Source organism: Spermophilus citellus (genome assembly GCF_964194105.1).
Source record: "Spermophilus citellus genome assembly, chromosome: 3".
Classification (NCBI taxonomy): domain Eukaryota; kingdom Metazoa; phylum Chordata; class Mammalia; order Rodentia; family Sciuridae; genus Spermophilus; species Spermophilus citellus.
The window spans coordinates 211,954,996-211,981,811 of NC_138184.1; the positions used below are offsets into that span (position 1 = coordinate 211,954,996).

General features: G+C 38.6%; 1 protein-coding gene across 1 annotated transcript in view; it reads left to right on the forward strand.

Moving 5' to 3' along the window:
- Positions 1-26,816, forward strand: part of EXOC4 (exocyst complex component 4) — an 816,673-nt gene that overhangs the window by 745,991 nt on the left and 43,866 nt on the right. Inside the window, exons 15-17 of the mRNA XM_081287653.1 lie at positions 5,469-5,610; positions 14,210-14,388; positions 16,337-16,496. Of these exons, the coding sequence (XP_081143779.1) occupies positions 5,469-5,610; positions 14,210-14,388; positions 16,337-16,496 (481 nt within the window). The remainder of the gene's footprint in view (positions 1-5,468; positions 5,611-14,209; positions 14,389-16,336; positions 16,497-26,816) is intronic.

Here is a 26,816-nt window from a genome sequence, read left to right on the forward strand (position 1 = left end):
TTCCCGGCAGTCCATTAAGCTATCAGTGGATTAATCACCGATGAAGTCAGAGCCCTTAAGATCTAAACACTTCTAATCACTTCCCCCAAACCACCTCTAGACATTGGGGCATTTGGGAACCAAGCCACATAAGCTTTGGGGGGCATTTCAGATCCAAACCCTAACAAGCACTATCAGTAGTATTTTTTTTTTTTAAGAAAGAGGTAGAGATCAAAATCAGATAAATTAGCGCACAGAGCAGTTAATAGAAAGGCGGACTGTGGAGAAAGCAAGTGCTGACAGTTCTTTTGAAGTCTTACTATTAGTCTGAGGTTCTCATGAGAGAAGTGAAGGGGAGGGCCTGAGGAGAACAGCCTGAATGTAGAAAGATTAGTGAGAAAGGGAGATGCAGCCAAGCAATGGTGAGAGGACTGGCAAGTGATGTGGAAACCTTTGTCGAGATTGAAACCCAGAACATCTTATTGGCAAAACTCTGTACTTTGGTTTTCCTGTCAGAAGTTAGTTGTAGAACTGACCCAGGGTTAAATGGAGTTTTAGGGCATTTATATGAAAGGAGAGGATTCAGGGGAGTTGATAAAAGAGCAGCACAGTGGATCAACCAAGCTCTCCATGATGAGGACCCACAGAGGGACCTCATCTACCAGGAGAAAATGGGGGGATTACAGAGTTCAAGTTGAACAGCGAGATAGTGGAAACGAGGTATGAGAGCGCTTGAAAAGGAGGTTTTCATCTCAGAATATGATCCTAGTACTTAAAATTTCAGAGGCAAAAACAAGATTTCACTTGGCAGCAAATTACTGTTTTGTTTCTTTTTGAACTTGCAGTAGTTTTAAGAGGTGTTTGTTTTCCTAATAGAACAAGAAATCTGAAGGTGAGCAGTTGACTAGGCTTGGCCAATGGTTCAGCAATAAGACCTGCACCTTTCTGATTCTCGGTCTTTCCCTCTCAGTCAGAAAAATGAAAAGCAGGAGAGAAAGGAGTAGCACCAGCCTCAGTTCTCTCCTTTTATGAAGAAAAACAAAAACCTTCCTAGCCAGGTGCCATGGCATAGGCTTATAATCCCAGCACTCAGGAGGCAGAGGCAGTAGAATCACAAGTTCAAGGCCAGCCTGAGCAACTTAATGAGACCCTGTCTCAAAACTTAAAAAAATTATTTTTAAAAGGCTGGAAATGTAGTAGAGCACTCAAGTGGTGATAGTGGTAGGGGGGTTAATCCGCAGCCCCAAGGATGGGGGAGCCTCTTTCTAGAAGTTACAGAAAACTCTACTTAAATCACTAGCTAGAAGTGACCACATGACACAGTCTAGCTAGTTATCTAAGTAGAGTTTTCTGTAACTTCTACAAACAAAGATGACAATGGGAATAGTACACTTGCCAGAGGCTAAAGTAGAGTGAGCAAGAAAGAAGGGAATTGGAAATGCCCTGTTGTTTCCCCCAAAAAGAAATGTCTGCTTTAGAGACCAAGGTTCAGCCTCCTCATATAGACCAATCATTTTAGTACAGGAAGCCATAGTACCTTGCCATGAACAACTAGCTTGCATTCAGTGATTGTAAAAAGACTAATGATATGAATGATCTGATGTCACCTATCCCCAATATTAGAAAAGTTACTCTATGTGCATGTCTTTTAAAAAATCATGTGCTAATATATTCATAACTTAATATATATGGACTATGCTGATGTGAAGATCAATCCCTGAGATAAATATGGAATCATGTGGCCGCTAAAAGGATATGTGCAATTATGTGTGTGTGTGTGTGTATGTGTATGTGATGTGTGTGTATATCCACTAATCTCATTTTTTGACTGTAATCTCCCAGATTCTGTCAGCATTGCTTTTTTGTAACTTTCCATTTGACATTTAAGAACTAGTTAATTATTTTGTGTTGTCTTTATTTGACATGCTCAGCATTTCTTTGCTCAATATATTCCTTCTTATTAAGAACCCTTTGTAAATTTCAGTAAGCCCTCAGGAATTCATAAACCAGCTTTTCAGTAGAGCTCTGGGCATAATTTTTTGTGTTGCTTTAATAAAATGTTTTATTTTTGCTGTAGATTACAGTCAAATGAAATGTAGTGCCTCTATTCAAAACTGCTTTTACCTTGCTCATTGCAAATCAGTTAATTACCTTGGCAGCTAAACATGCTGTTGACTTACTCCACTTGGATTTTTCTTATATTTGTAGTTTGGCAGTAGTCAATTGCCACATGATGAAATTACATCTTTCTGTTGTAGGAAAGGGAAATGTTTTAGTTTCTACTTAGGTTTTGTTCAGGTTATCTTTGATAGAGTCTGATCAATTAGTATAGCTTTGGACCTCAGACCACAAGTGAAACTGCAGGGTCTGATTTCTGCCTCTTCTTACTGATACTTAGGTAACTAACTCTACATGCCCCAGTTAGTGTCACATCTTAGTGTCACATGACAGAGGAATCCAGGGTTTGAAAGGCTGTCACATGCCTTGAAATATTACAACAATGTTATTTACAGTTGCTTTTGTCTTGCCTGCCACATGAAATATCGTGAAGGCAGTGATCCTGCCTTATAATCAGACGTGAACAGTGTTGACCTAAGAGAGGGGGGATGCAGTGTCTTCCCTATCCAGTTTCCAGCAGGTAGAGTTAGTGAATATCTAGGATGAAACCAAGCCTGGGAATAATTTAAAATCTACATTGCTACATTCATTCTTCCCTACAGGTCAGCTCCCTTGAACAATGTTCACTTTTTTGTGTTTACCATATTATTTTGATTTATTTAGATTTAGAGTCCGGTTCCATGGGAGATAATTTAGCTTTATAACTTATACATCTGGATTATCTATCCAGGCCCTTGTCTGGACCTGGCCAATTCTAGGAATAGAGACAGCACTGAAAGGCCATGACAGTACTCACTGTGATAGCCAGAGGGTGGCTCCCTTCCCTATAAGGTGAAGCTACTGTCCAATTAGTCAGTGATGGCTCACCAGATCCCATGTGTCCTTGGTCCAGGGAGCCCTTCTTCCAAAGGACTTCACATCCTCTGATAGAGAAGATTTTCAGAGAGAAAATCAAAAAATTTTGATGGGAATTGAACTTCAAGACAGATGGAATTATTTTGTAAGGAATTTGTAGCTAAAATTCATTTTAATATAATCTGGAGAAATAACAGGATAGAGAATGATAATTGCTTATTTTTCTGAATTATATCAATATTGTGTAAGTTTTATATGCTATTACATATTTTACCTATATTAATCCATTTAACCCTATAACATAGGTACTATTTTCCCCATTTTACAAAAGAAACTAAGGCAGAGAGAATGTAAGTAATTATGTTTTGGTTATATAAAGAAAGTAGTAGAGACAGGATTCAAAACCAACCTTTGAAGCTCCAGAGAAGTAAGAGAAATTTGCAAAGGATAATTTGAATAATTGCCAGATTATTGTTGGTGATCTTTGAGAGATTGAGAGGAGCTGGAAATACAACTGAACTTTGGAAATAAACAAATATACTTCACACTTCTGGATTTATGTTCCTGAAGAAAATGTTCAAATGTGGTTAAATATTTTCATAAATTATTGTGGAAAGATCTAGAAGGTAGCTCTACCAATGTTTCCAAAAAGATCTTTTGAAGACCTTAGTTGGCCATAAGCTATATGAGTTTCCCTCCCCAGATTTTAGGCATCAGTACAAGTGGCAAGGCATCTCAGAAGAGAATTGATAATTCTGTCTAGGCAGGTCATGCCCGTCTGTGGAATTTATCGTGCTTGATCCTGAGTCCCACATTTCAAGGGAGATATAGATCAACTAGAAAGTTTTTGTCAGTAAAATTTGAGAATTATAATGTGATTCAGTCATTTGACGAATGACTGAAAAACTGAGGACATTTAACCTAGAATAGGGAAGAAGACTTCAAGAAGTCAAAAGAGAGATCTTCAATACTTGAAGCACTGACATGGATTGTAAAAAGATGGAGTCAGACATACAATCAATCAACAAGTACATGAAAAAATGCTCACCATCTCTAGCAGTCAGAGAAATGCAAATCAAAACCACCCTAAGATATCATCTCACTCCAGTAAGATTGGCAGCCATTATGAAGTCAAACAACAACAAGTGCTGGCGAGGATGTGGGGAAAAGGGTACACTTGTACATTGTTGGTGGGACTGCAAATTGGTGCAACCAATTTGGAAAGCAGTATGGAGATTTCTTGGAAAGCTGGGAATGGAACCACCATTTGACCCAGCTATTCCCCTTCTTGGTCTATTCCCTAAAGACCTAAAAAGAGCATGCTACAGGGACACTGCTACATTGATGTTCATAGCAGCACAATTCACAATAGCAAGACTGTGGAACCAACCTAGATGCCCTTCAATAGATGAATGGATAAAAAAAAATGTGGCATTTATACACAATGGAGTATTACTCTGCATTAAAAAATGACAAAATCATAGAATTTGGAGGGAAATGGATGGCATTAGAGCAAATTATGCTAAGTGAAGCTAGTCAATCCCTAAAAAACAAATGCCAAATGTCTTCTTTGATATAAGGAGAGTAACTAAGAACAGAGTAGGGACTAAGAGCATGAGAAGAAGATTAACATTAAACAGGGATGAGAGGTGGGAGGGAAAGTGAGAGAGAAGGGAAATTGCATGGAAATGGAAGGAGACCCTCAGGGTTATACAAAATTACATACAAGAGGAAGTGAGGGGAAAAGGAAAAATAATACAAGGGGGAGAAATGAATTACAGTAAAGGGGGTAGAGAGAGAAGAGGGGAGGGGAGGGGGATAGTAGAGGATAGGAAAGGCAGCAGAATACAACAGACACTAGTATGGCAATATGTAAATCAATGGAAGTGTAACTATGTGATTCTGCAATCTGTATACAGGGTAAAAATGGGAGTTCATAACCCACTTGAATCAAAGTGTGAAATGTGATATATCAAGAACTATGTAATGTTTTGAACAACCAACAATAAAAAAAAATCATTATTTATCTGAAAAAAAAAAAAAAGATGGAGTCAGAGCCAAAGATGAAAAGTTAATGAGGACAGATTTGGGTTTGTTGTTAGATAATCGGATATTTCAGAGGAGAAATAGGCTACTACAGAAGGTATTGAGTTTTCTTGCACAAACATTTGTGTGAGCCTGCAGCCAGAAGCTGGTCAGCCACTTGAAGAGGTACAGAAGACACAGTACAAACCATGGGTCCATCCACACAACCAGTAAGGCCACTTCCAACTCTGAGATCCTGTTTCTATTATTCTATGAACTGATAGGAGACAGTGGTTTCTGTGTTTAATAGTTTCTATGTTTAACCAAGTACAGAAATAGTCTAGTATATCTTGGGCTTCTGTTGCTCTCAACACTAAAAGTCGCCAAATTAGTAAAAACAAGAATATGAACAACAAAGTAATATGTATTCCAGAAACATCTGTAGACATCTAATGAGACGATTAATGTTTTGTCCTCACCCCTTCTTCCAGTGCTTTCTCCTGCTCAAGAGAGTCACGTGAACATGGACCTTCCCCCAGTGTCCGAGCAGATCATGCAGACTCTAAGTGAACTCGCCAAGTCCTTCCAGGATATGGCTGACCGCTGCTTGCTAGTCTTGCATCTGGAAGTGAGGTATGGCCAGCCAAACCTAGGACTTTGCCGTGGCAGTACATTATTATTTATAATCACTTGTGTGTTTCAGGTGGAGTATCACCATAATTTGTGGTTCTTATGTTGATGTTGTCCTTTTTTTGATGATGAGTATGATTTTTAGTGTTATTCAGTCACTTTGAAGTTAACTGACCACATGCTGTATTGTATGATGATCCAGCATCAGCATGGCCCATATAGTCAGAAATCTGACATTCAGATTTGAATATCAGTGCCAACTGGGTAGGTGATCTCATGTCAGCTAGTTAACTTTACAAACCCTCAGTTTTCTCTTCCTAAAACTGGAAATGGTAATTCCTAATCTAGAGAGATTTTCTGAGCAAAATAATACATACTGAGCAGAATGCCTGCTACACAGGAAGTGTACCAAATGTGGTAGCTTTGCATTTAGGGTGACTATATTATCATTGATATTTTTACTGAAGGGGAAAGTCATGAAGGAAGTTTCAGAATCAGGAACTATGATCTACTTCTTGAAGGTACTTAAAATCCAAATGCAGAGATTAAGTTAAATAATAAATGAAGAATATTATTTCGAATATGGTATATTCTTGTCCCTGTTCTTCCCCCTGAAGTGAGGAATACTCTGATTGACTTTGGCAGCCTCTATTATTAGGCATATAGAAGTGGGAGGAAGGAGGACTAAGAAGTCTTCAGTTGTTTTTTATTTGTTGAACAGGTATCTATTGAGTGCTTTCTTTGTGCCGAGCAGTGTTCTAAAAATTGGTTACAGCAATGGATAAAACTCAAGGTTCCTTCTCATAGAACCACATTCTGACAGGGGAAACAGTCAAGACTAGATTAAAGAGACAATTTCAAATAAGTGCTACTATAGTCATAAAATAACATAATGGGATCAATCAGTATTATTCAACAAAAAGATGATATGAACTAAGATGTGAGCTACAAAGATAATTTTAAATTTTCTAATGAAGTTGAGCATCCTCAATGCAGATTTTGGAACATTTCAAATCCTGGATTTTCAAGTTAGCAATGCTCAACTGGTAAAGTCTATGCAAATATTCCAAAACCCAAAAATCTTTTGGTCCCAAGCATTTCAGATAAGAAATACTCAACGTATAGTCACATTTGAAATAACAGAGGGAAATAGGTAAAATGAATTATAATCATATACTTAATTTAACCCACTATATCCAATGTATTTTGACATGTAATTAACATAAAATGATTAATAAGTCATTGTGCATTTTTTGTACTAAGGCTTTGGAATCTGCATACTTTGCATTTGTAGCATATTACAATTTTAGTCACATTTCAGGTGCTCGGTGGTCACATGTGGCCAGAGCAGACTGGATGTTGCAAAATTACAAGGTTGAGTAGAAAGAGAATTTTTTTCTTTAGATTAAGTAGTCAGAGGAAATGTGACAAAGTGACAAGAAAAAGCCATTCGAACAAAAACTTAGGGGAAGAAAATTTCAGACAGAGTACAGAATAACATTTACAAAGGTCCTGAGACAAAATCAAGCTTGGCCATTTTGAGAAACAGAGAGAAGCCCAACATGTTTGTAGAATGATGAACAAGACCATGGGAAGAACTGGAAGAATAAGGTCCAAGTGACAGGCTGGAACCTGACCCTATGGGATCACAGAACCTCACCCTCAGCTTATAGGCCAAGTGAATTATTCAGATTTTATTCTGAGGGTACTAAAAAGCCACAGGAGAGTTTTAAGCAGGGGAGAGATGTTAATTCATTAACATGTTTAAAAGAGATAGAAAGCTTGCCTAGCATGTGCAAGACCCTGGGTTCCATACCCAGTATAAAAACAAACAAAAAATCACTCTGGCTATTGTTTGGAAAAGATATTAGAGGGAGAAATATGAATGGAAGTAGGGTGGCCAGTTGGGACCCGTTAAGAGAACTAAAGTGGCAGAGGTAGAGTTGTAAGAGGTGTTGGATTTGGAACATATACTAAAGACTTATTGACGATTGATTGGGTTGAGTTGAGTTGCTGGTAGCAGCAGGAGAAAGGAAGGTTTCACGGAAAACCACCAGTGTGGGGCCTGGCAGTATTGTGGATGCCAAAGCCATTACCTGAAGTGAAAGACCAAAGAAGGAGAAAGGGTGGGGGAGGGATGATACCAAGAATTCCTTTCTCAAGATATTCACTTTGAGACACTCATTAAACGTCTAGGTGGCAGTGTCAAGTAGACAGATGCATACTTGTGAAACTTCAGGATCAAAAACCTCAGAGGACCAGAAAGTACACTGTAGGGTGATACTTTTTCTTCTGTTTACTTTGGAGCATTATTAAAATCAATAGAATATTTTCTTTTCATTTGAAGTCTTATTAGATTTAGGTTTTAAAAATGTAAACAGGACTTTGGTTCATAGTAACATCTTTGGAATATGCTTAGACTCAAATTATACCTTGGGTATCTTTCAGATGTGTTCCTATCACTTCTTTTTTGTGCCACTTGCTTTTTTTATTCTTCATTATCTCGCCAGTGACTTACTCCTTTATTGCTTATAAGCAACTTGTGAGTGGAACAAAAGAAGTAGCATTGCAGATTTGGAATCTATTTTACCCAGCATTATTTCTGATTTTATTTTTTACTTTAACCTGTTGAGAAATAAAGGCTCTTGCTATATGTTTTTTGATTTATTTTATGATAATTTTTAGATTTGTTTTCTATTTATTTTCATGCTGATAGTGAAGTAAGTCAGGCATTTTCTATGAATAGATAAATGCAATAGTCAAAGGGGGATAAAAACACCCAGTAATGTTCTGATGCCTCTGTTACCTGAGTTACAAAGAAAAACAAGGGAACACCAAATTAATTACTCTCACAACTCCTGGAATTTATGCTATTGATTGTGTGGTGGCGGGACGTGTTCTACATTCTGAATTTCTTACTTGGAGTGTAGTTAATTCCAAGTGGGATATTTTCAACACGCTTGAGTAAAATCTTTTAAATCCTTAACCTCTATTCTGTCCTTTTTGTTTCTGTACATCTTGGCAATACTATTCCTATAATGCTGAACATGTGTTAACCATTATTTATTAACTTTACAAGAAACCATACAGTGCTATAACACTCTGCCGTATCTCCTTCAACTTTAGTTTAAAAACAGAAACGCAATTTTAGGCTGAATAACAAAAAAGACTGGATTTTAGAATCCTGAATGCAGAATTGTCTTTCCTTGACTTTGCAAACACTACACATATTTATTTTTTCTAAATTAAATTTACACATTTCCTCTTATAACATGATTTTGACATTCAGATTGTTTTTATTTTTCCATTTTTTATTTTATTTTTATTTATTATTTATTTTTATTTTATTTTATTGTTCCATTTTTCTTTGTTCCTTTTAAACTATGGTTTATTAAGCTAGGAAATTACTCCATGTGTGGCTCAGACAGTAAATGTTAACACACTTTATTCTCTCCTACCACATTAACAATGAGAGGGTTGTACACTGGTTATACAAAATGAATAAGACAAATCCTACACTACCACTCTTGTGTGATAACGCCAGAACACAAGCATCTGCTAAGCTCCCTGGGGACCCAGAGTACAAGGCTGTGGGAGAGACCATCAGTTCATCTGCCATTGTGGATGGCCCCAGAACCTGAATCAGTCTTCTTGCATATTAGGTGCTCAGTAAAAGCATGATGATTTTTAAGAATTATCTGTTTTGAAACCACACTTAGATAAAATAAGTTCTAATTCCCCAAACAAAATTTGGTGCTCTTTGAAGGAAATGAATCGACTTATAGATTCTGTTTTCAGACAGTAGTCCACTGGCAAGTCCCCTGCTCGTATTTAAGAGGTGAAGTACTGCTAATGTTTGCTGTTCCCATCACCCTGTGAAAGGGAATCAACACTTGGCCCTGTTGTCCAGGAGCTAGTGTGATGAAGTGGCTCATTGGATTCTGTCTCTAGCACTTTTAGCCAAGAAGCCACTGTAATAAGAGAGCACAGAAAGAATAGAAAGGAAGAAAAAAAAAGATTCATGAAAAAAAAAAAGTGATGGGATATGCCATCAAAAAATATAGAACAACTTCAAATACCAAAAATTGTTCTTATTCTCCCCAAAATCTTTATATCTATAGCCCATATTTTTCTTTAGTGTTTTAAAATTCAAACCAAAAAAAGTTCTCAAATCCAGCAAGTGCTGTGTGAAAGAACCCATCCAAAGAGCATTCGAACTTTTATCTGTGTCACTGTGGGTCACTTTTAAGCACCAAATAGCCCCTTTCCACAGTTTGAGGCATAAGGGAGATGACACCCCCAGAGTTGAAGGATGTAGTGCAGCCATTAAAAATTGTTAAAATTTTGTTTCCCATTTGAACTTTAGAAGAAGAAAATTAAGTTGTCATTTGACCCCAAGATGCCAAGAATGTCACCTTTACCAGCTGAGTTCCCTCACTATCCAGAGGGCTCTGAGTGGGTTCAGCAGCAACTGCCCATCACTGTTGGCACCCTAAGTGTGCACTTTCTGAAAATCAACCATCCTCCTGTGTAATCAGCAGTGTTTGCAGAAAACCTAATGCCAAAGTCATGTTAAGGTTAGCAACAACATGCCAGAATTTAAAGGAAAAAAACCTTTATGTGAATTTCACTGATGACTATTTTAATTTCTTCACCTCTAATCATTTTGGAAGAAGAAATGTATACCTTGAACAGTGGTTCTCTCTCTCTCTGCCACCACTTTAGGATCTGATAAATTCTCACCTCCAATTCATAAGACGTCCCTGACCAGTATCTCTACTTTTGGTTGGTTCCATTCTCTATCATCAACACATTCTTATATTATGCCTGAGTTGCCTTGCCAAAGCTCCTATCTGATAATACCATTTTACCTCTTAAAATTCTCCTAAGGCTCCCTGTGGCTTCTAACTAAGTCCAGACTCTCTAGCTGGTCTCCAAACCCTGTGATGACCATGACCTCCTGTCTTTTTCCCCCCGACTTATCTCATGCCTCGGTCATGATCTCAGTGAAGCAAGAACGAACCACTCACCATTGCTCAGAACCATCCTCTGCCTACTGTTTCATGCCTTCTTAACACAGTCTTCCTATTAACTGGGTTTATGCCGTCTGTAATTTAATTTAAAAATACCTTAGCAGACATGCTTTGATTTCAACTAAGTCCTACTTCCTTTAAGTTTCTACTGCAGTAGTGATCCTTTGCCCTAATCATGAATCCCAGGGTTGTTCACTTTTCATTGTATAAGAAAGGTCATATTTGAGAGGAGGCTCTGACCAGTACCATTACTGGCATTTTTATCAGAACTGTACTCTTTTTCAATTAGCACATGAATGTCAGGATGAGTTTTTATTGATGAAACTAGTCACTACTTAATTAGCAGTTGTTTTGATGAGCACCTGTAAGTGAAAATGAACAATAGTTTATCAGGATATTTAGATTCCCTTGCCTGAATAGATATAAGAATGTCACACAAAACTTATCTCAAATGAATTCTAGAGACTAGGGGTGGAGTTCGGTGGTAAAACATGTGCCTAATATGCACAATGCCCTGGATTTGATCCCCAGCACCCCTCAATAGGGGGAGAGGTCTAAACTGAATGTAAAACCTAAAACTTCTAGAAGAAAACATAGGAGAAAAGTTTTGTGAACATGTTTAGGCAAAGATTTCTCAAATATACACCAAAAGAACCACATATAAAAGAAAAAATGGTAAGTCAAGCTTTTTTTTTTGAGAGAGAGAGAGATGGAGAGAATTTTTTTATTATTTATTTTTTAGTTCTCGGCAGACACAACATCTTTCTTTGTATGTGGTGCTGAGGATCGAACCCGAGCTGCACGCATGCCAGGCAAGCGCGCTACTGCTTGAGCCACATCCCCAGCCCAAGAACCATTCCTTGAAAGACATTTTTAAGATGAAAAGACAAGCCAAAGAGTGGGAGAAAATATTTGCAAAATGCACACTTCATAAGAGATTTGTTTCCAGAATATATAAAGAAACCTCAAAACTTAATAACAAACAGCCCAACTTAAAAAAAAAAAATGGCCAAGGGATGTGAATATGTAATTTGCCAAAGATAATTGGATGGAAAATCAGTAAAAAGTGCTCAACATCATTAGTCATTAGGATAGTTCAAATAAATGTCACAAAGAGATTCCACACTACATCTATTAGAATGACTGAAAAAAATGTTTAAAAACTGACACACTGAGTGCTGGCGAGGATGCAGAGCAGCTGGAACTGCATTTTGGTGATGGCTATGCAACAAGAGAAATGAAAATTCATATTTACACAAAACCTGTATATTAGGTAGATTTATTTATGACCGTCCCAAGCTGGAAATAATCTCGGCGTCACCTAGTGAATGGATATACCTCCTGCCATTCAGTGCAAGACTGCTCAGCAATGACAATGAGTGAACATGGCAAGATAAATCACAAATGCTGTTTCAGTCAGCTTTGTTGCTGCTGTGACTAAATGACCCGACCAGCACAAGTGTAGAGGAGGAAGAATTTATTTGAGGCTCACAGTTTCAGAGGTGTCAATCTGTAGACAGCAGGCTCCATTCTTCAGGGCTCCAGGTGAGACAGGAACAACATGGCAGAGAGTGTGGCAGAGGGAAAAGGCTTATGTGGCGATCAGAAAGCTGAGAGACTCCACTCTCCAGATACAAATTTATGCCCACGCCCCAGCTCCCACCTCCTCCAGCCACACACCACCACTTTAGTTACCACTCAGTCAATCCCTGTCAAGGGATTAAATCACTGATAGGGTTAAGACTCTTCCAACCCAATCATTTCTCCTCTGAACCTTCTTACACTGTCTCACATGTGAGCTTTTCAGGGACACCTCACATCCAAACCATAATAAATACTCTGTGCATAATGAAAGAAGCCGAACTCAAAGGCTACATGCTATCTGATTGCATTCTGAGGAAGACAAAACCACAGGGACTGAACATAGAGCAGTTGTATCTGAGTAGGAATTACATGCGAAGGGACCGAGGGAATTTGTATGGTGGTACTTATGCTACTAGATGCATTTGTCAAAACTCATACAACTGTACACTGAAAGGGAAATTTGCTGTAAATTATTTCTCAATAAACCTTTAAAAAGAAAGATGGGTTGGAGTTATGGCTCAGTGATAGAGCGTTTTCCTCACACGTGTGAGGCCCTGGGTTCGGTCCTCAGCACCACAAAAATGAAGAAATAAAATAAAGGTATTATGTCCTCTACAACTAAAAAAAAAAAATTTAAAGAAGAAATATGACAGGCAAAGCCTACAGTTGTATCTTTGGGAATGATTTCCTGGGCTTTTGCCACCATTTCATTAGGAATGCTTCTTATATCTGATGCCAAATCCCTGGGTCATGGCAGCCTAACTCTGGATTAACCTCATGTCACTTCCAGCCAACAAGATCATGAAGGATCAGAAAAAGCACCTAATGCAGTGGAGAGTTAGGACTTTCTGAACTTATAGAAGCAGACTGTTTCAACTATACCTGCCAATGCGTGGCATTGATTTGGGGGGGTTGGGGGGACGGATTGGATTTGATGTTTTAGTTTATTCAAAAGAAATTCCTGTGTGTGAGGCAGAATCCAATGGCACTTGCTTTCATTACAATTTAAGTAGGCTAAGGGACAGAGCCAGTCCTCACCCACCTCAGATATCTCCAACTGTCACATCAGCCAAAAGACGCTAAGGATAACCATGTCCAAACTGACTCAGACCAGCTCAGCCAAGAAATACCCTTCTTCCCAGGCTCACTCAGACATATTTTGAGACTCAAGTATTTCTTCCTTTTGTGACCCTTTCCTGGTACCACAGGGTCACTTTCTGTGGCACCTCAGGTTGATGGGCTTTCAATGACATGTGTCCCCTATGGGGCATTTTTTTTCTTCTTCTGCCTCAGTAGGCTGTGGTGTGTTTAAGGACACAAACTGCTTTTTGTTCCCAGGGGCCTAGCTCAATTTCTAACAAGTTCATAGATGCCCAGTAAGCAGGTATTTAAATAACACATTAGCAATGATAAACATACAGCTAGTAATGATAGCCGAGACTTTACTTTGTGCTTCCTTATTCCCAGCACTGTGCCGTATACTTTCTATGTAGTACCCCGTGAAGTAGGGGTTATCATCCCCATTTCACAGATAAGGAAACCGAGGTGTAGGGAGATAAAGTAACTTGCCTAAAGTCAGCAAATGTTGGAACTGGGTATCAAAACCAGTAGTTTCCCAACAAAACCTACACTTGGGGATCTGTGACCTCTGACATTTCCATTTCAACCTGTACTGACAAATATAATGCTTTCCACATTTCACATGCAATCCTAGCATTGAAAAGACTTGCAGAACTCCTCTATTCCTTATCAACACTGTATGGATCAGTAAAGACCTTAGAAGCCCACTTTGCTCCAGATCATTCAGCTATTCTACAGAAAAACTAAAATTGCTTTCTGGCAAAAAAAAAAAAAAAGGTTGGCAGGGAAGTACATAAAAATTTATGAAGCCACTGTCGCTTCAAATATTTTGGTACTCTGTCACAAGATCATTGTCTTCACTGGAAAGATTTATTATTAGCTGCTCTCATCTTTCTCTTTTTCAGAGTTCACTGTTTCCACTATCTCATCCCTCTGGCAAAGGAGGGGAACTATGCCATTGTCGCCAACGTGGAGAGTATGGATTATGACCCTCTGGTGGTCAAGCTCAACAAAGACATCAGTGCCATCGAAGAGGCCATGAGCGCCAGCCTTCAGCAGCACAAGTTCCAGTATATCTTTGAAGGTCTCTGTCTCTGGGAGTTAGGGGGGAAGGAAGGGTGAAGGTTTTCCTGATATTCTTTATTACTGAAGTGAAAAATTGTAGAAATAGGTATTTTGCTAGTTTGCTTGGATGAGAGCTGCAGAACCCAGCCATTCCCTGTACAAGTAGGTAAATAATACGGCTGCCATCTGCTCCTGATTGACAGGGAGATTTAATCCAAGGTAATGCAGATGGCTGCCTGCTGTCCACCTTGACAGACCACTCATGAGATTTGGTTGGACCATGAATTAACTAGAGAGCAGCCCATTTAAAAAAAAAAAAAAAAAAAAAAACAAGGAGGAAAGAAAAGAAAAACTCAATGAGGAAAGCACCCTAAAAAAATCTTTCATTGGCTAAAATTATCATTGGAAGAAGAAGTTTTCTCTCACAGATGCATCATCGCAGGAAAAGAACAGAAGCCCATGATTATAATGCAGCAATAATGAGGAAAACAGCATGCATACATGCATTTGAAGGAGCAGGCAGAAGAAGGATGAGAGGCAGTACCATCTAAAGACACTGACCTTCAAAATTTTTAAAAACATGGTGACAGCCAAAAACTTTTTCAGGCTGAATTCCACTCATAGAACCCTGTCACTGTTATAAAATACCTCTAAGATACTTAACTTATGAAGATCAAAGGTTTATTTTGGTTCATAGCTTTACAGGTTCCCACCCATGACTGAGTCGACCCATTTCTCTTAGGCCTCTGGTAGGGGTCCTAGGTGGTAATGACAGGGAGTAAGCGGCAGAACAAATGGTTCAACTCATGGCCAGGAAACAAAAGAGAAAGAAGGAGAGGTCAATTTCCTCCCCACTGACTCAAGGACCTCCCACTAGGCCCCACCTGCTAAAGACTCCAACACCTCCCAATAGTGCCAGGCTGGGAACCGAGCCTTTAACACATGAGCTTTTGGGGCCACCTTTGCAAAAACAAGAAAAAGTGAAGGAAGAAACATTTACTTAGTTCTAAGTGTGCATAATTAAATCTAACTTTTAGATACAGTAATCTGTATGTGCCCCACATTGTTCTGAACTGGTATTCCTCAACTGAAGCACATGGGAACACGAAGATTTGGCCTTATATCTCCCTGTAGGAGACCTATTCGTTTGTTGATGTCCTAGGCTGCCCTCGACCAAATTTCATAGACTATAAGACAGTACTTAAGATTAAGAACAAACCCCCACTTACGGGCCCCCAGAAATGTTCACAGACATCTTGTGGGAACTCAACAGCTAGCTCATGATCTGCTTTTCCTTTGTACTTTGTTTCTGATCACATCACTCCTAGTACTACTTTAGAGATGTACCCCATTGCCAATGCTGAGGTGTATTAATAAGCATTATTGCCAGTAAACCTCCCCAACCCCTTTTTGAGGTACTGGGGATTAAACCCAGAATGTCGTACATGCTAGGCAATTGCTGTACCACTGAGCTTCATCCTTAACCCTAACACATTTTTTAATTGATTGATTTTCTTACTTGTTGATATTGAGCTTTATTCACAATATTATCAATGCCCAATTTTTTATTGAAATATTTTTACTTATGTAGGTTCCCAATCAATTTTAAGCCAAATTGTTCCCCTTCCTGTTTTATGGGGAAAAAAGGAGAGACCAAAACAGATCACTTGAATTTACGGCTTCCCAACTGTCTGTACATAAATACTCATTAATAGTTTATTACAATCTGACATATTCCTTAAGCCTTGGCATGGTGGCTGTAAGTGAATGTGGCAGTGCAGGAACTATAGATATACCAGGTTTTCTTGACAACATACTAGGACAATGTAGAAATCTTCTGACATGATTGTAAGATGAGCCAGTACAGCCATCAAAAGTGTTTCTTTGTTCATTTCAGTTTATGGAGATTTAGAAGAGATGCCCTAATCTGTCTTCTCTTTTCTCCCCACTGCCCTGCTGACCCCCAGGCCTGGGACACCTCATTTCCTGCATCCTCATTAATGGAGCCCAGTACTTCAGGCGTATCAGTGAGTCTGGCATCAAGAAAATGTGCAGGAACATTTTTGTTCTTCAGCAGAATCTGACCAATATCACCATGTCCCGGGAGGCAGACCTGGATTTTGCAAGGTAGGAGGGAAGATTGGGATCAACTTCTTGTACCAAAGCCAAGGCTCACTACCTGGAAAGTAACCTTTTAAATGGATTCTCGATATGTAAAATGCTTTTGTTAAAAACGGGGAGGGGAAGATAGATATTCTTAGCTGATCAAGAAAACAATTCCACAAAATTTTGTTTAATGTTTAACATTCCTTGGGCAGGTCATTTTTCCTGTCTAACCTAAGTTCTTACTATAAATCTTTAGCAACTTATTTTTTTAAATAAAAGTTACATATGCTCATTGCATAAAATAAATAATCTAATATGCAAAGAAGAATATCAACATTTGTCACAAATTTCTGATCCAGGGACCACAATCCTTGGTGCACCCCCTTCTTGGCTTTTGTTGCACATGCTGTATGCATATCCAACTTTTCACACACATAACTGCATGTTATTTCTCTTTTCGCAAAATCAGAGCTATGTTAATATAATTTTATGTTAATTTATTTGCACTTTTCCATATCAATAATGTTCTTTGATACTATAATCTTTTCAACATTCATTAATACTTCTTGAAAACATAATACCTAAACAAATATTTCATAGTATAAAAAATCATGATTTATTTTTTAATCAGTGTGCGATTATTTGGATATTTGAATTTTTTATCTCCTTTATCTCATAGTAAATTACAACTATCAAATGTATCTTTATAAGAACCTATTTCTTTATCTCTTCTGTCTTGGTGCAACTGAAACTCATCTCCTCTTGTTTCTACCAGAGAATAATAGTTATTCACCACTGGCCTTTCTCTTCAGGTTTGCTGATCTCAATTTTTTTTGATACTTTTCTTATAAGATACACTTTTAAATTTGAGAGTTAATTTTCTTTTCATTTGGTCTTAACACTGTATCTTAAACAATCAAAACTTTGGTACTTTAATGAAAGTTGATGCAGTATTGAAGCGGATGGATGATAATTAAGGTACCCCCCACGCTCTGTTGCTATTTATACCTAGGTGGATCATTCCATAAACTCCTTCATTTTCCAAAAGCCATTATGGTTAGAAGTTACTTATTTTTAATAGTCCAGAATGTTCCTGACTATTACTTCTGTTTCTTTTCATTTGATTTTTGATTCCTTGAAAATTTCAGGATAAATTAAAACAATTATTGAGTTATTTAAGGGGATCATAAAACATTATGTTACTTTGACAATTATGAAGACATATTTTCTAGTATCTTTGTTTTGAAAATGAACCACACATATTCATTTTTAACCTTTCTGCCCTTATTACTCCTTTTATTTCATTTACTGCATTGCCATCCATTCCTATGCTTCTCTCTCCTCCTCCTTCCCTGTCTTTTTCCTCTTATTTGCAGGAAAGAGAGTATGTAAGTGTGTGTGTGTTTGTGTGTGTGTGTGTGTGTGTGTGTGTGTGTGTGTTAAACTCCCTGTTCTAGGTAAATTTGGTGGAAAGCCTTCCTTGCTCAGATTAGGGAAACCAGGTGTGACTGAATGCTGCATTTATTTGGCTGCTCTTATGGGAAATGATCTCATTATTGAATTAGTCTATTCATAATAACATTGACAAGGGGAAGTTAAGAACATGGAGGCCTGAGGGATACAGAGAACCATTACTAATTCTCTGAGGAATATAATTCCTAAATTCAATCATCCTTTTTTAAATGAATTTTTTTTATTTAGCTGAAATAAGTAAATTAACACAGCTCTTGGCAGACAGTATGGGGCCCAAACGCGTGCTGAAAACACTGGTGTCTGAATCATGCAGTGCTGACTGGGCAGTATTAAGGTTGGCATGAGTGGCTGTGTTCCAACCAAGCGTCTGTTCAGGACATAATCAGAGGGCACCCAACTCATGTCTTTCACAGTTGGATTTGTGAATTATGTCCAAGGAAGTAGGTAAAAGCTGAAGTGACCACCTGGGAGAGTTTCTTCTACTCTTACTCCTTATTCTTAAATGGATTGTGAAAGAAGTAGGCTAGCATGAACACAGCACAGATTATGTCCAGGAGGCCAATACTGTTTCTTCAGTGCCTGGACCAGAGTAGGTGATCACTGTGTGTCTTGACTAAATGACTAAATATCACATGGAGGTATGTTTTGCTGTTGATGCAGAGCTTGGATAATGACAGCTTAATTTATCTTTAATACTCTGAAGGTTTTATTTTAACCAGCTGATATGGTCAGTTTCCTTATAAGCTGATAAAAAACAATGCACCCCCCTTACACTTCTTTCTTTTAGAGCAGAAAGCATTACAAAAACTAATAATGTAATAATTCATCATCTCTTTCTCTCATTTTCTCTTACTCTCATAGAGACACACTTTATAGCCTTACTTTTTTTCCCATCTTGCTTTTGGTAGGGACAGGTTTTGTGAAATGGGCTCCATCAATTCTACCAAATTTGAAGCTATGTAAAATAAATTTAACAGCAGTACCAAAATAGCCAGAAATAATAGACTGCAGCAGTGTGCCTCAGCATTCCTTAAGCAATGTCTAATCAAGCATGGACGGCATCTGTATTTCCAGCAAATCTCTATAGAAATGTTATCTTCTAACACAGTAATTAATCACTGGTTTCCATGTGTCAGAAAACTTATTTAACAAGAAGTTGCACAGTGCTTGTAGTTTTTTACTTCCATAGCCTTTCTGGCCAGTGGGAGATATAACACCTTTCTGTACTCAAGAAATGAGGGATCTGGGACTGGAGCTGGGGGAGCAGCTCAGTGGTAGAGCACTTGTGTAGCATGCTCAAGGCCCTGGGCTCAATCCTCAGCCCTGAAAAACAAGAAGGAGGAAGAGGAGGGGGACGGGGAGGGAGAGAAAAGAAATGAGGGAGCTGGAGTGATTGATTCCCTCTGTGTTGACTCTTATGATTGTGGCATCGTTGTCTGTCTTTCATACACAACAATCTTTGTTGCGCAAAGGATGAAGACAGTCTATACTGTTACCAGAATTTCTGAACTTTGATCCTTTATGGCAATGATTGCTTAAGCACTGCTATATTTTTGACCTGTACAACCACACAGTTATTGTACAGATCATACTCAAAAATATCCTTTATCCAGGAAGATCGCTGTAAATTAACTAGAAAGTGGAAGGGCTTTATACATAAGTGTGCCTCCTTTTCAGTTCCTTCCATCACAGATTTTTTTTTTTTTTTTTTTTTGTATCAGGTATTGAACCTAGGGACACTTAACCACTGAGCAACATCCCTATTCTGTTTTTGTATTTTATTTAGAGACAGGGTCTCACTAGGTTGCTTAGGGCCTCACTAAGCTGCTGAAACTGACTTTCAACTTGCTATCCTCCTGCCTCAGCCTCCGGAGCTGCTAGGATTACAACCATGCACCACGGTGCCAGACAGATCATCTTGAGCTTCCATGTGTGTTTCAAAATGTAAGAAACACTAAAAGCCCCAAAGATTTGCAATGATGAGTATGAAACAACAGAGGTCTGGATGGGTATTAAAGGCCCCAAGGTGTATCTGGCAGTCTTTGTAATTGAAGTGAACCAACTTCCTATTCAAAAGGAACATCCCCAGAATTCTCTTCTCATCTTCCTTCTCTCCCCCATCCTCCCTTTTGTATCTGTGACCCTTTTAATTTGCCAGGCATTCTTCCTCTATCCTGTCGCTCTGCCTCCTGACTTGCTTCTTTAAGGTTTCATTGCTCCTTGAATTGCCCCCCTCATTTAGTACTTCTTTAGACGGCTGTCTCTCATTTTTAAATCTGACGAAGATAAAGGAATGAAAGGTTAAGTTTCAGAGAGTGGTAAGGAGACAAGTTCTGTGTGTGTGTGTGTGTGTGTGTGTGTGTGTGTGTGTGTGTGTATGGTGTTGGGGATTAGAATCCGGGGCCTTGTGCATGCAGGGCAAGCACTCTACCAACTGAGCTATATCCCCAGCCCCAGGAGACAAGTTCTAACACACAAGAAAGTTTCCTCATCCTTTTATTCCATTCCTTCAGCAAATATCATTTGGGGTATGCAATCTGATTAATAAGTAAAATATAAAATATGTCAGATGATGATATAAGCAATAATGAAAAGCTAGGCATGGGAAGGAGATTGGAGAGTGCCGGGTCTAATCAAGATAACCTGAAATTTGGAGTGTTTGTGGACATCCTTAATGAGATGGTAACATTGGAGGAAAAAACAACAGGAAGAGTAGGAGTGAGCTGTGAGGATATCTAGGGAGGAGCATACCAGGAAACAGTCTCTAAGGGTGAAGACCCAGGGGGAGGAGAATCCTTGACTTTTGAAGCAGTAGACAGGCTAATGTAGATGAGTAAGCAAAGAAGACTGATAGATGAGGTCAGATGCTTAATCCAAGGGGTTAAATCTTGAAGACCATTGTACTGACATTGACTTTTACTCTATAGTAAGCTATTTTGAGGATTTGAGGCAGAAGAAAACCCTAATCTGAATCACTTTGGCTGCCACACTGAATAAACAGACCCCTGGGAGAAGAAGGGTTGTAGGCAAGGACAGAAACAGAAGGATCCATTGGAAGACTATGGCAGTGATCTTCCAGGTGAAAGATAGTGGTGATCAAACCAAGATGACAGCAGTGGAGAGGAGAAGAGGTGTTTTTAGAAGCAGGTCAGCATAGGTATGTTTTAAAAGTAGAACTGATAGGGTTTGCTAACAGATTCAAAGTGAACCAATGGCTCCAAGGTTTTTGATCTGAGCAGTTCAAAGCTTAGGGTTTATTTTTTGTTTCTGTTTTTCTTTTTTAATATTTTTAGTTGTAGATGGACACAATAACTTTATTTTATTTATTTGTTTTAAATGGTGCTGAGGATCAAACCCAGTGCCTCACACGTGCTAGGCAAGTGCTCTACCACTGAGCCCCAGCCCCAGCCCAAAGCTTGAGATTTTGATGTACTGAAATGGAAATGAGCCAGATCATGGGTGAGGCCAGCTGAGTGTATGGAGGGCAGGGGGACAGATAGGGAGGAGATATGGAAGAGTTTCCATTTACATTAAGTCTGATAAGCTTTTTAGACATCAAAAAAGATTTTTTTAAAAAGGGAGAGAACTGGATCTAAAACTATAGAGTTCAGAAGAGAAGTCTGGCTGGAGATATGAGTTTGGGAAGCAAACTTCGAGCCATGAGAAAGGAGGAAAGGTGAGAGCACAAGGAGAGGAAGAAGAGAAGCTAGGAGATGGGTCTCCGTACTCTGCTGCTGAGATGCTGGAGCGCTGGGGAAGGACCATCCTAGGGATTGGAGGGGACACAGCCAGTAAGTGGAAAGATTAGGGGGGAGGGTCACATCCGGAAGCCCAGTGGAGAATTTGAAACACTGAGGGCAGGAGTTGAGGCCAGGGTCTTCTCCTGTGTCAAATGCTGCTACTAGATTAAATTAGCTCAAGACAGAGAATTGGTGGGCTGGGGCTGAGGTTCAGTTCTCAGCATCACATATAAATACAGGTCCATCAACAACTAAAAAAAAAAAAACATTTAAAAACGAGAGAGAGAGAGAGAGAGAGAGAGAGAGAGAGAACGAACTAACTGGTTTAAAAAAAATATTTAAAAACAAAAAAGAGAAAGAGAGAACTGTCTGGTGTTGGGTTTGATGAGCTCTGACAAGCATTTGAAATGCATCCCTTCATCTTCCCTTCACAACTTATGTAAAACAGGAATAAGCTTCAAATGGTATGTTTAGAAGCAGGACTCTCACTCCTCAATTAAGTAGTAGGGTCTGATGTGATTAGAGCAAACAAAAATGGGATTAGAGTGTTTGTAGTGTGAAATATATAAGACCATATTGGCGGCAGCTCTTTTTTCAAGGTCAGCATCAGCATGCAGGAACCATTTTTGAGAGTATGTTCCCTTGATACGTGATAAAAATGGAACTTTACCTCTATGACCATCTTTCCCAAAACCCAGTTTAATCATGAGAGAGACTTCAGAAAGATTCCAAAAGAGACATCCTATAAAATACCTGATCAGGGATATTCCAAACTGTCAAAATCATCAACAAGTTTAGGAAACTGTCACAGCCAAGAGAAGCCAAGGAGACATGACAACCAAGTGTAATGTGGTCTCCAGGCTCAAGTCCTGGAACAGAAAAAGAGCATTAGGTAAAAACTAATGATGCCAAATAAACCATGGACTTTAGGTATTAATAATGTGTTAATATTGGTCCATTAGTTGTGACCAATGTACCATACTAATGTAGCATGTTAATAACAAGGAAAGTGAGTGTGAATTATGTAGAAACTTCATACTTTCTTTTCAATTTTTTGTGAATCTTGAACTATTCTAAAAATTAAAGTCTATGAATAGAAATTAGGCAAGAGATTTGAATAGACATTATCCAAGGAAGATATACAGATTGGTAACTCACACTGAGCCTAAAAAGACACTCGATATCATTTGTCATTAGGGAAATAAAAATCAAAACCACAATAGATGTCATTCTACAGCCTCCAGGATTGCAATGATCAAAACAAACAACTGGAATCTTCATTTGTTGCTAGTGGGAATGTAAATGGTATAGCTGCTTTGGAAAACAGTTTATCAGTTTCTCAAAACATTGAACATAGAGTTATATGATTCAGCAGTCTCACTTCTAGACCCAAGGAAAATGAAAACATACATATATAAGAAATTTGCATGCAAATACTCAGAGCAGCATTATTGATGATAGCCAAAAAATAGAAACATTCTAGGTATCCATCACCGATGGAGAAATAAAATGTGTACACCAAACAATGAATATTATTTGACCATAAAAAGAGATGAAGTCACACAACACAACGTGGACAAACCTTGAAACATTATATTTAAGAAGCTAATCAGGAAAGGCTATATGTTGCATGCTTCTATTTATATGAAATACTCAAAATTGGTGAATTTATAGAGATAGACAATAGGTTGGTGCTTTCTTAGAGTGGGGGCTTGAACAGAAATGGGGAAATGGATCCAGGATTTATTTTGGAGATGATGAACATGTTCTAAAAAAGATTGTTGATGGTTACATGACCCATAAATACACTGCAACCTTGAATTGTATACTTTAAACGTATGGATTATAATGGCGAGTGAATTGTATTGTAATAACTTGTTCTAAAAAATGCTGAGCTTAAAAATCCTAAATTATGGGGCTGGGGTTGTGGCTTAGTGGTAGAGCACTCACCTAGCACTTGGGAGGCGCTGGGTTCAATCCTCAGCACCACATAAAAATAAATAAATAAAACAAAGGTATTGTGTCCAACTACAACTTTAAAAAAAAAACTAAATTATGTGTCAGCAAATGAGTAGCCAAAGCTTTATAGTGATATTAATGGGCGGGGGGTGTGGAGAATTTGTAAAGAAAATGAAAATATCTAGCTCATTTTTTAGTTTCCCTAAGCCATCCTGAGAGTTAGGCAACCAAGAAGGAATTTTTTGGAGAAGGAGGTGATGTTGAATACTAATTCTAAATGGAATTATCAAGGGTGGGAGAAGAGCCATTTCAAACCAAAACCACTCAGAGGGACTGGGACAGATGTTCAAGGAAGAAATTGGTAAGCATGAGCCTGAGGTAAAGTCAGGGCTAGCTTAGGGCAGCTACAAATGCTACATCTCCTGCAATTTTAAGACACACCTCCCTCCCCCACCAGCACTCCCTATTCTCCTTACTTTGATTTATTTATTCTTATCACGTATCTAATATATTTTATATTTACTTATGTATCTGTTCCTTTATTTGTCTAAACCCACCGTAGAATGGGAACCCTGCAGGCATAGGCTCTTTTCTTTTGGTTCAGTGTGAGAGTCCTGGGCCCTGGACCAGCATCCAGCATGTAGTAGAATTCAGTGAACACTGGTGAAGTAATACAGTTATTCAGACTTGATTTTGTAGGTGACCAAAGGATTTTAAGCAGGGGAGTGAAACAGTCATGTTTGTATTCCAACTGAGTCATTTTCAGCAGCTATTGAGGGCATGGATCTGAGGCCCAACTGGAAAGTAGTTCTTAAGAGAATGATTTATAGGACCTGAATCAAGCCAATGTTGGCAGAGAAGTAGGACACAGATTTCAGAATTGTGAAGAAGGTAAAATCTGGTAGGAGTTGACGAGTGATTGAACAGCGAGGGTAGAGGAAGAGAAGTCAGGATGGGTTTACTCTCCAGTGTCTGACCTGGGCCACAGTATGTCAAGGAAGACAGGCCGCAGGAGAAAGGAGCAGTAGGTTTGATCATCATGGCTGTGTGCGTGCAAGATGCCTGGGGAACTTCTGAGATGTGTAATAGGCAACTGGAAACACAAGCTGGAAGCTTGAGGGAGAGGCCAGGATACAACAGAAGATCTTGTCAATCATCAGCATAGTCTAATTTAAACCCATTAAGGAAGATGAACACAGTGACATAGAAGAATCCTCTAGAATAGACCCAACCTTGAAGGGCATGAGAAGGAAGAAGAATCCTGAGGAGGAAAGGCATTATTAGAACAAGGCCCAGAAGGGGAAGTGTCTGAAGACCAGAGCATATGGCCCATTGCTGCCTGGGCCCAAGTGCTACTTACCCCATAAACTATTGTAGCAAATTTCTTCCCAATAAATGAAAGCATTTTCTCATTTTAACTTCTCTAACTCCTTTTGGAGGTCAGCTGTCCAAATGCCTTCTTCTAGGTGATAGAGTGAGTGGTGAAGCCAGCCTTTATCCTTGACCTTGTGCCTCCTCAAAAGCTAGGAATGATCTCTGGCCTGGCTGAGAGTGTCCAATTCCTCCCAGGGGAGTTGTTCATGTTCACTTCTTTCCTACAAACCTATTGCACAGGAGCATTACTTTTGTTATTTGCAGGAAAGGTTATGTGTTTTCCTATTTGGAGTGACCAGGGCATAGCTTGAGAGTGGGATTAGCAATGACATGCTGCCACCTACTGGAACACCCACCAACATCCAGACAGATGAGTATCTGTGGTCTGAATCCCCATCTCTTCTGAATCAAAGATGGGTACTGCCCCTGAAGTAGACTTCAAAGGTGACTTAGCAGAAAATATGAAATGCCCCCACCCATCAGATGTAATTTTCTTTGACTGCCTTGCAGACGAGTGGTTTTGTTCCAGAGAAAAGAATCAAAAATATTTTCTATATCCTTTTCTCGGTTTATTGTTTTCCTGCCTTTATTTCTGCCGTTGGTCTTACCTGCCTTTCAATTCTAGGATAACCTGTCCCTTTTCCAAGCTTGACTTGTAATACTCCAGATTCCTGACTCAAGTTAATTAACCATGTGGATTTGTGATTAGTTTCATAGGACAGATTCACCTGATGCAAAAAAAAAATAAAAGTCCCCTAGAAAATCTGATAAATGGTGATAAAAAGCTAGCCCTAATTTTCATAGGGCCCAGAGTAAACTGGCAAATATGATGAGACACATAGCTTCTGCTGCCTGGTAGATAGAAATATACCAGTTAATAAAATTTAGTAATAAAACTAAAATGTGTATGACTAAATCTGATAGAATTTTCTTAAAGACCTTTTGTAAACCAATTTCAATAATATTACATCTGATTAAACCCTAATTTGACTTTGCTATGGCATTTCAACCTGATATCCTTCCATATCCCTTTTCTATTTTTAGTATACTCAAAGTAGATCCTATACATTGTAACAATTAATTGGATTCTAATTAATTATTTAATTAGGGCTTTTCAAATGCAGGTGAGTGTGCCTTGCTAGTCTATGTATCTAGTCCTAGAATAATGAATATTTACAAGTGTCTCAGGAAAATGCATGTCTGTAATTGGTGTTTGATTTCTTATAAACATATCTCATTAAGAAAGATTTTTTTGATTATACTCAATTAATGTCACCATACCTTGTACATATATAGTACCAATGTATAATTTAGGGTTTCTCAAGATCACTGGCAGACATGGCGGTCTTTCCTTTGTAGCACATTTGCTGGAATTAGAATGATTTAGAGATTAGCATAGATGGCAGGTGCTATTATTATCCAATAAAGATTCTGAGAAACAGAAATCAGAAGTGACTTGTCCAAAATCTCCTCAAGTTGTGCTATTTATATATCCTGCAATACCTCTGTAGTCATCATAGTTAGGAAATTAAATTAACTTACCCAGTGAGGCCATTTTTTCTGCCAAGAAAGGATTGCATTGTACTGAAAAGACATTAAACTTGTACTGTGACTAAGGCCCAAGACTGATCATTTACTGACTCTATTAAAATTCGTACTGAAAAACTTGAGGCTAGAATCTGCCCTTTCTAGTTTCCTAAATAAAGATGTAGTGTTGAAATTTGGCTGCTTAAAAGTAGGAAATAGGCCCAGCTGTGACAGTTGTAAAGCAGAGCTGCCAACCCTTGCAGAGCAG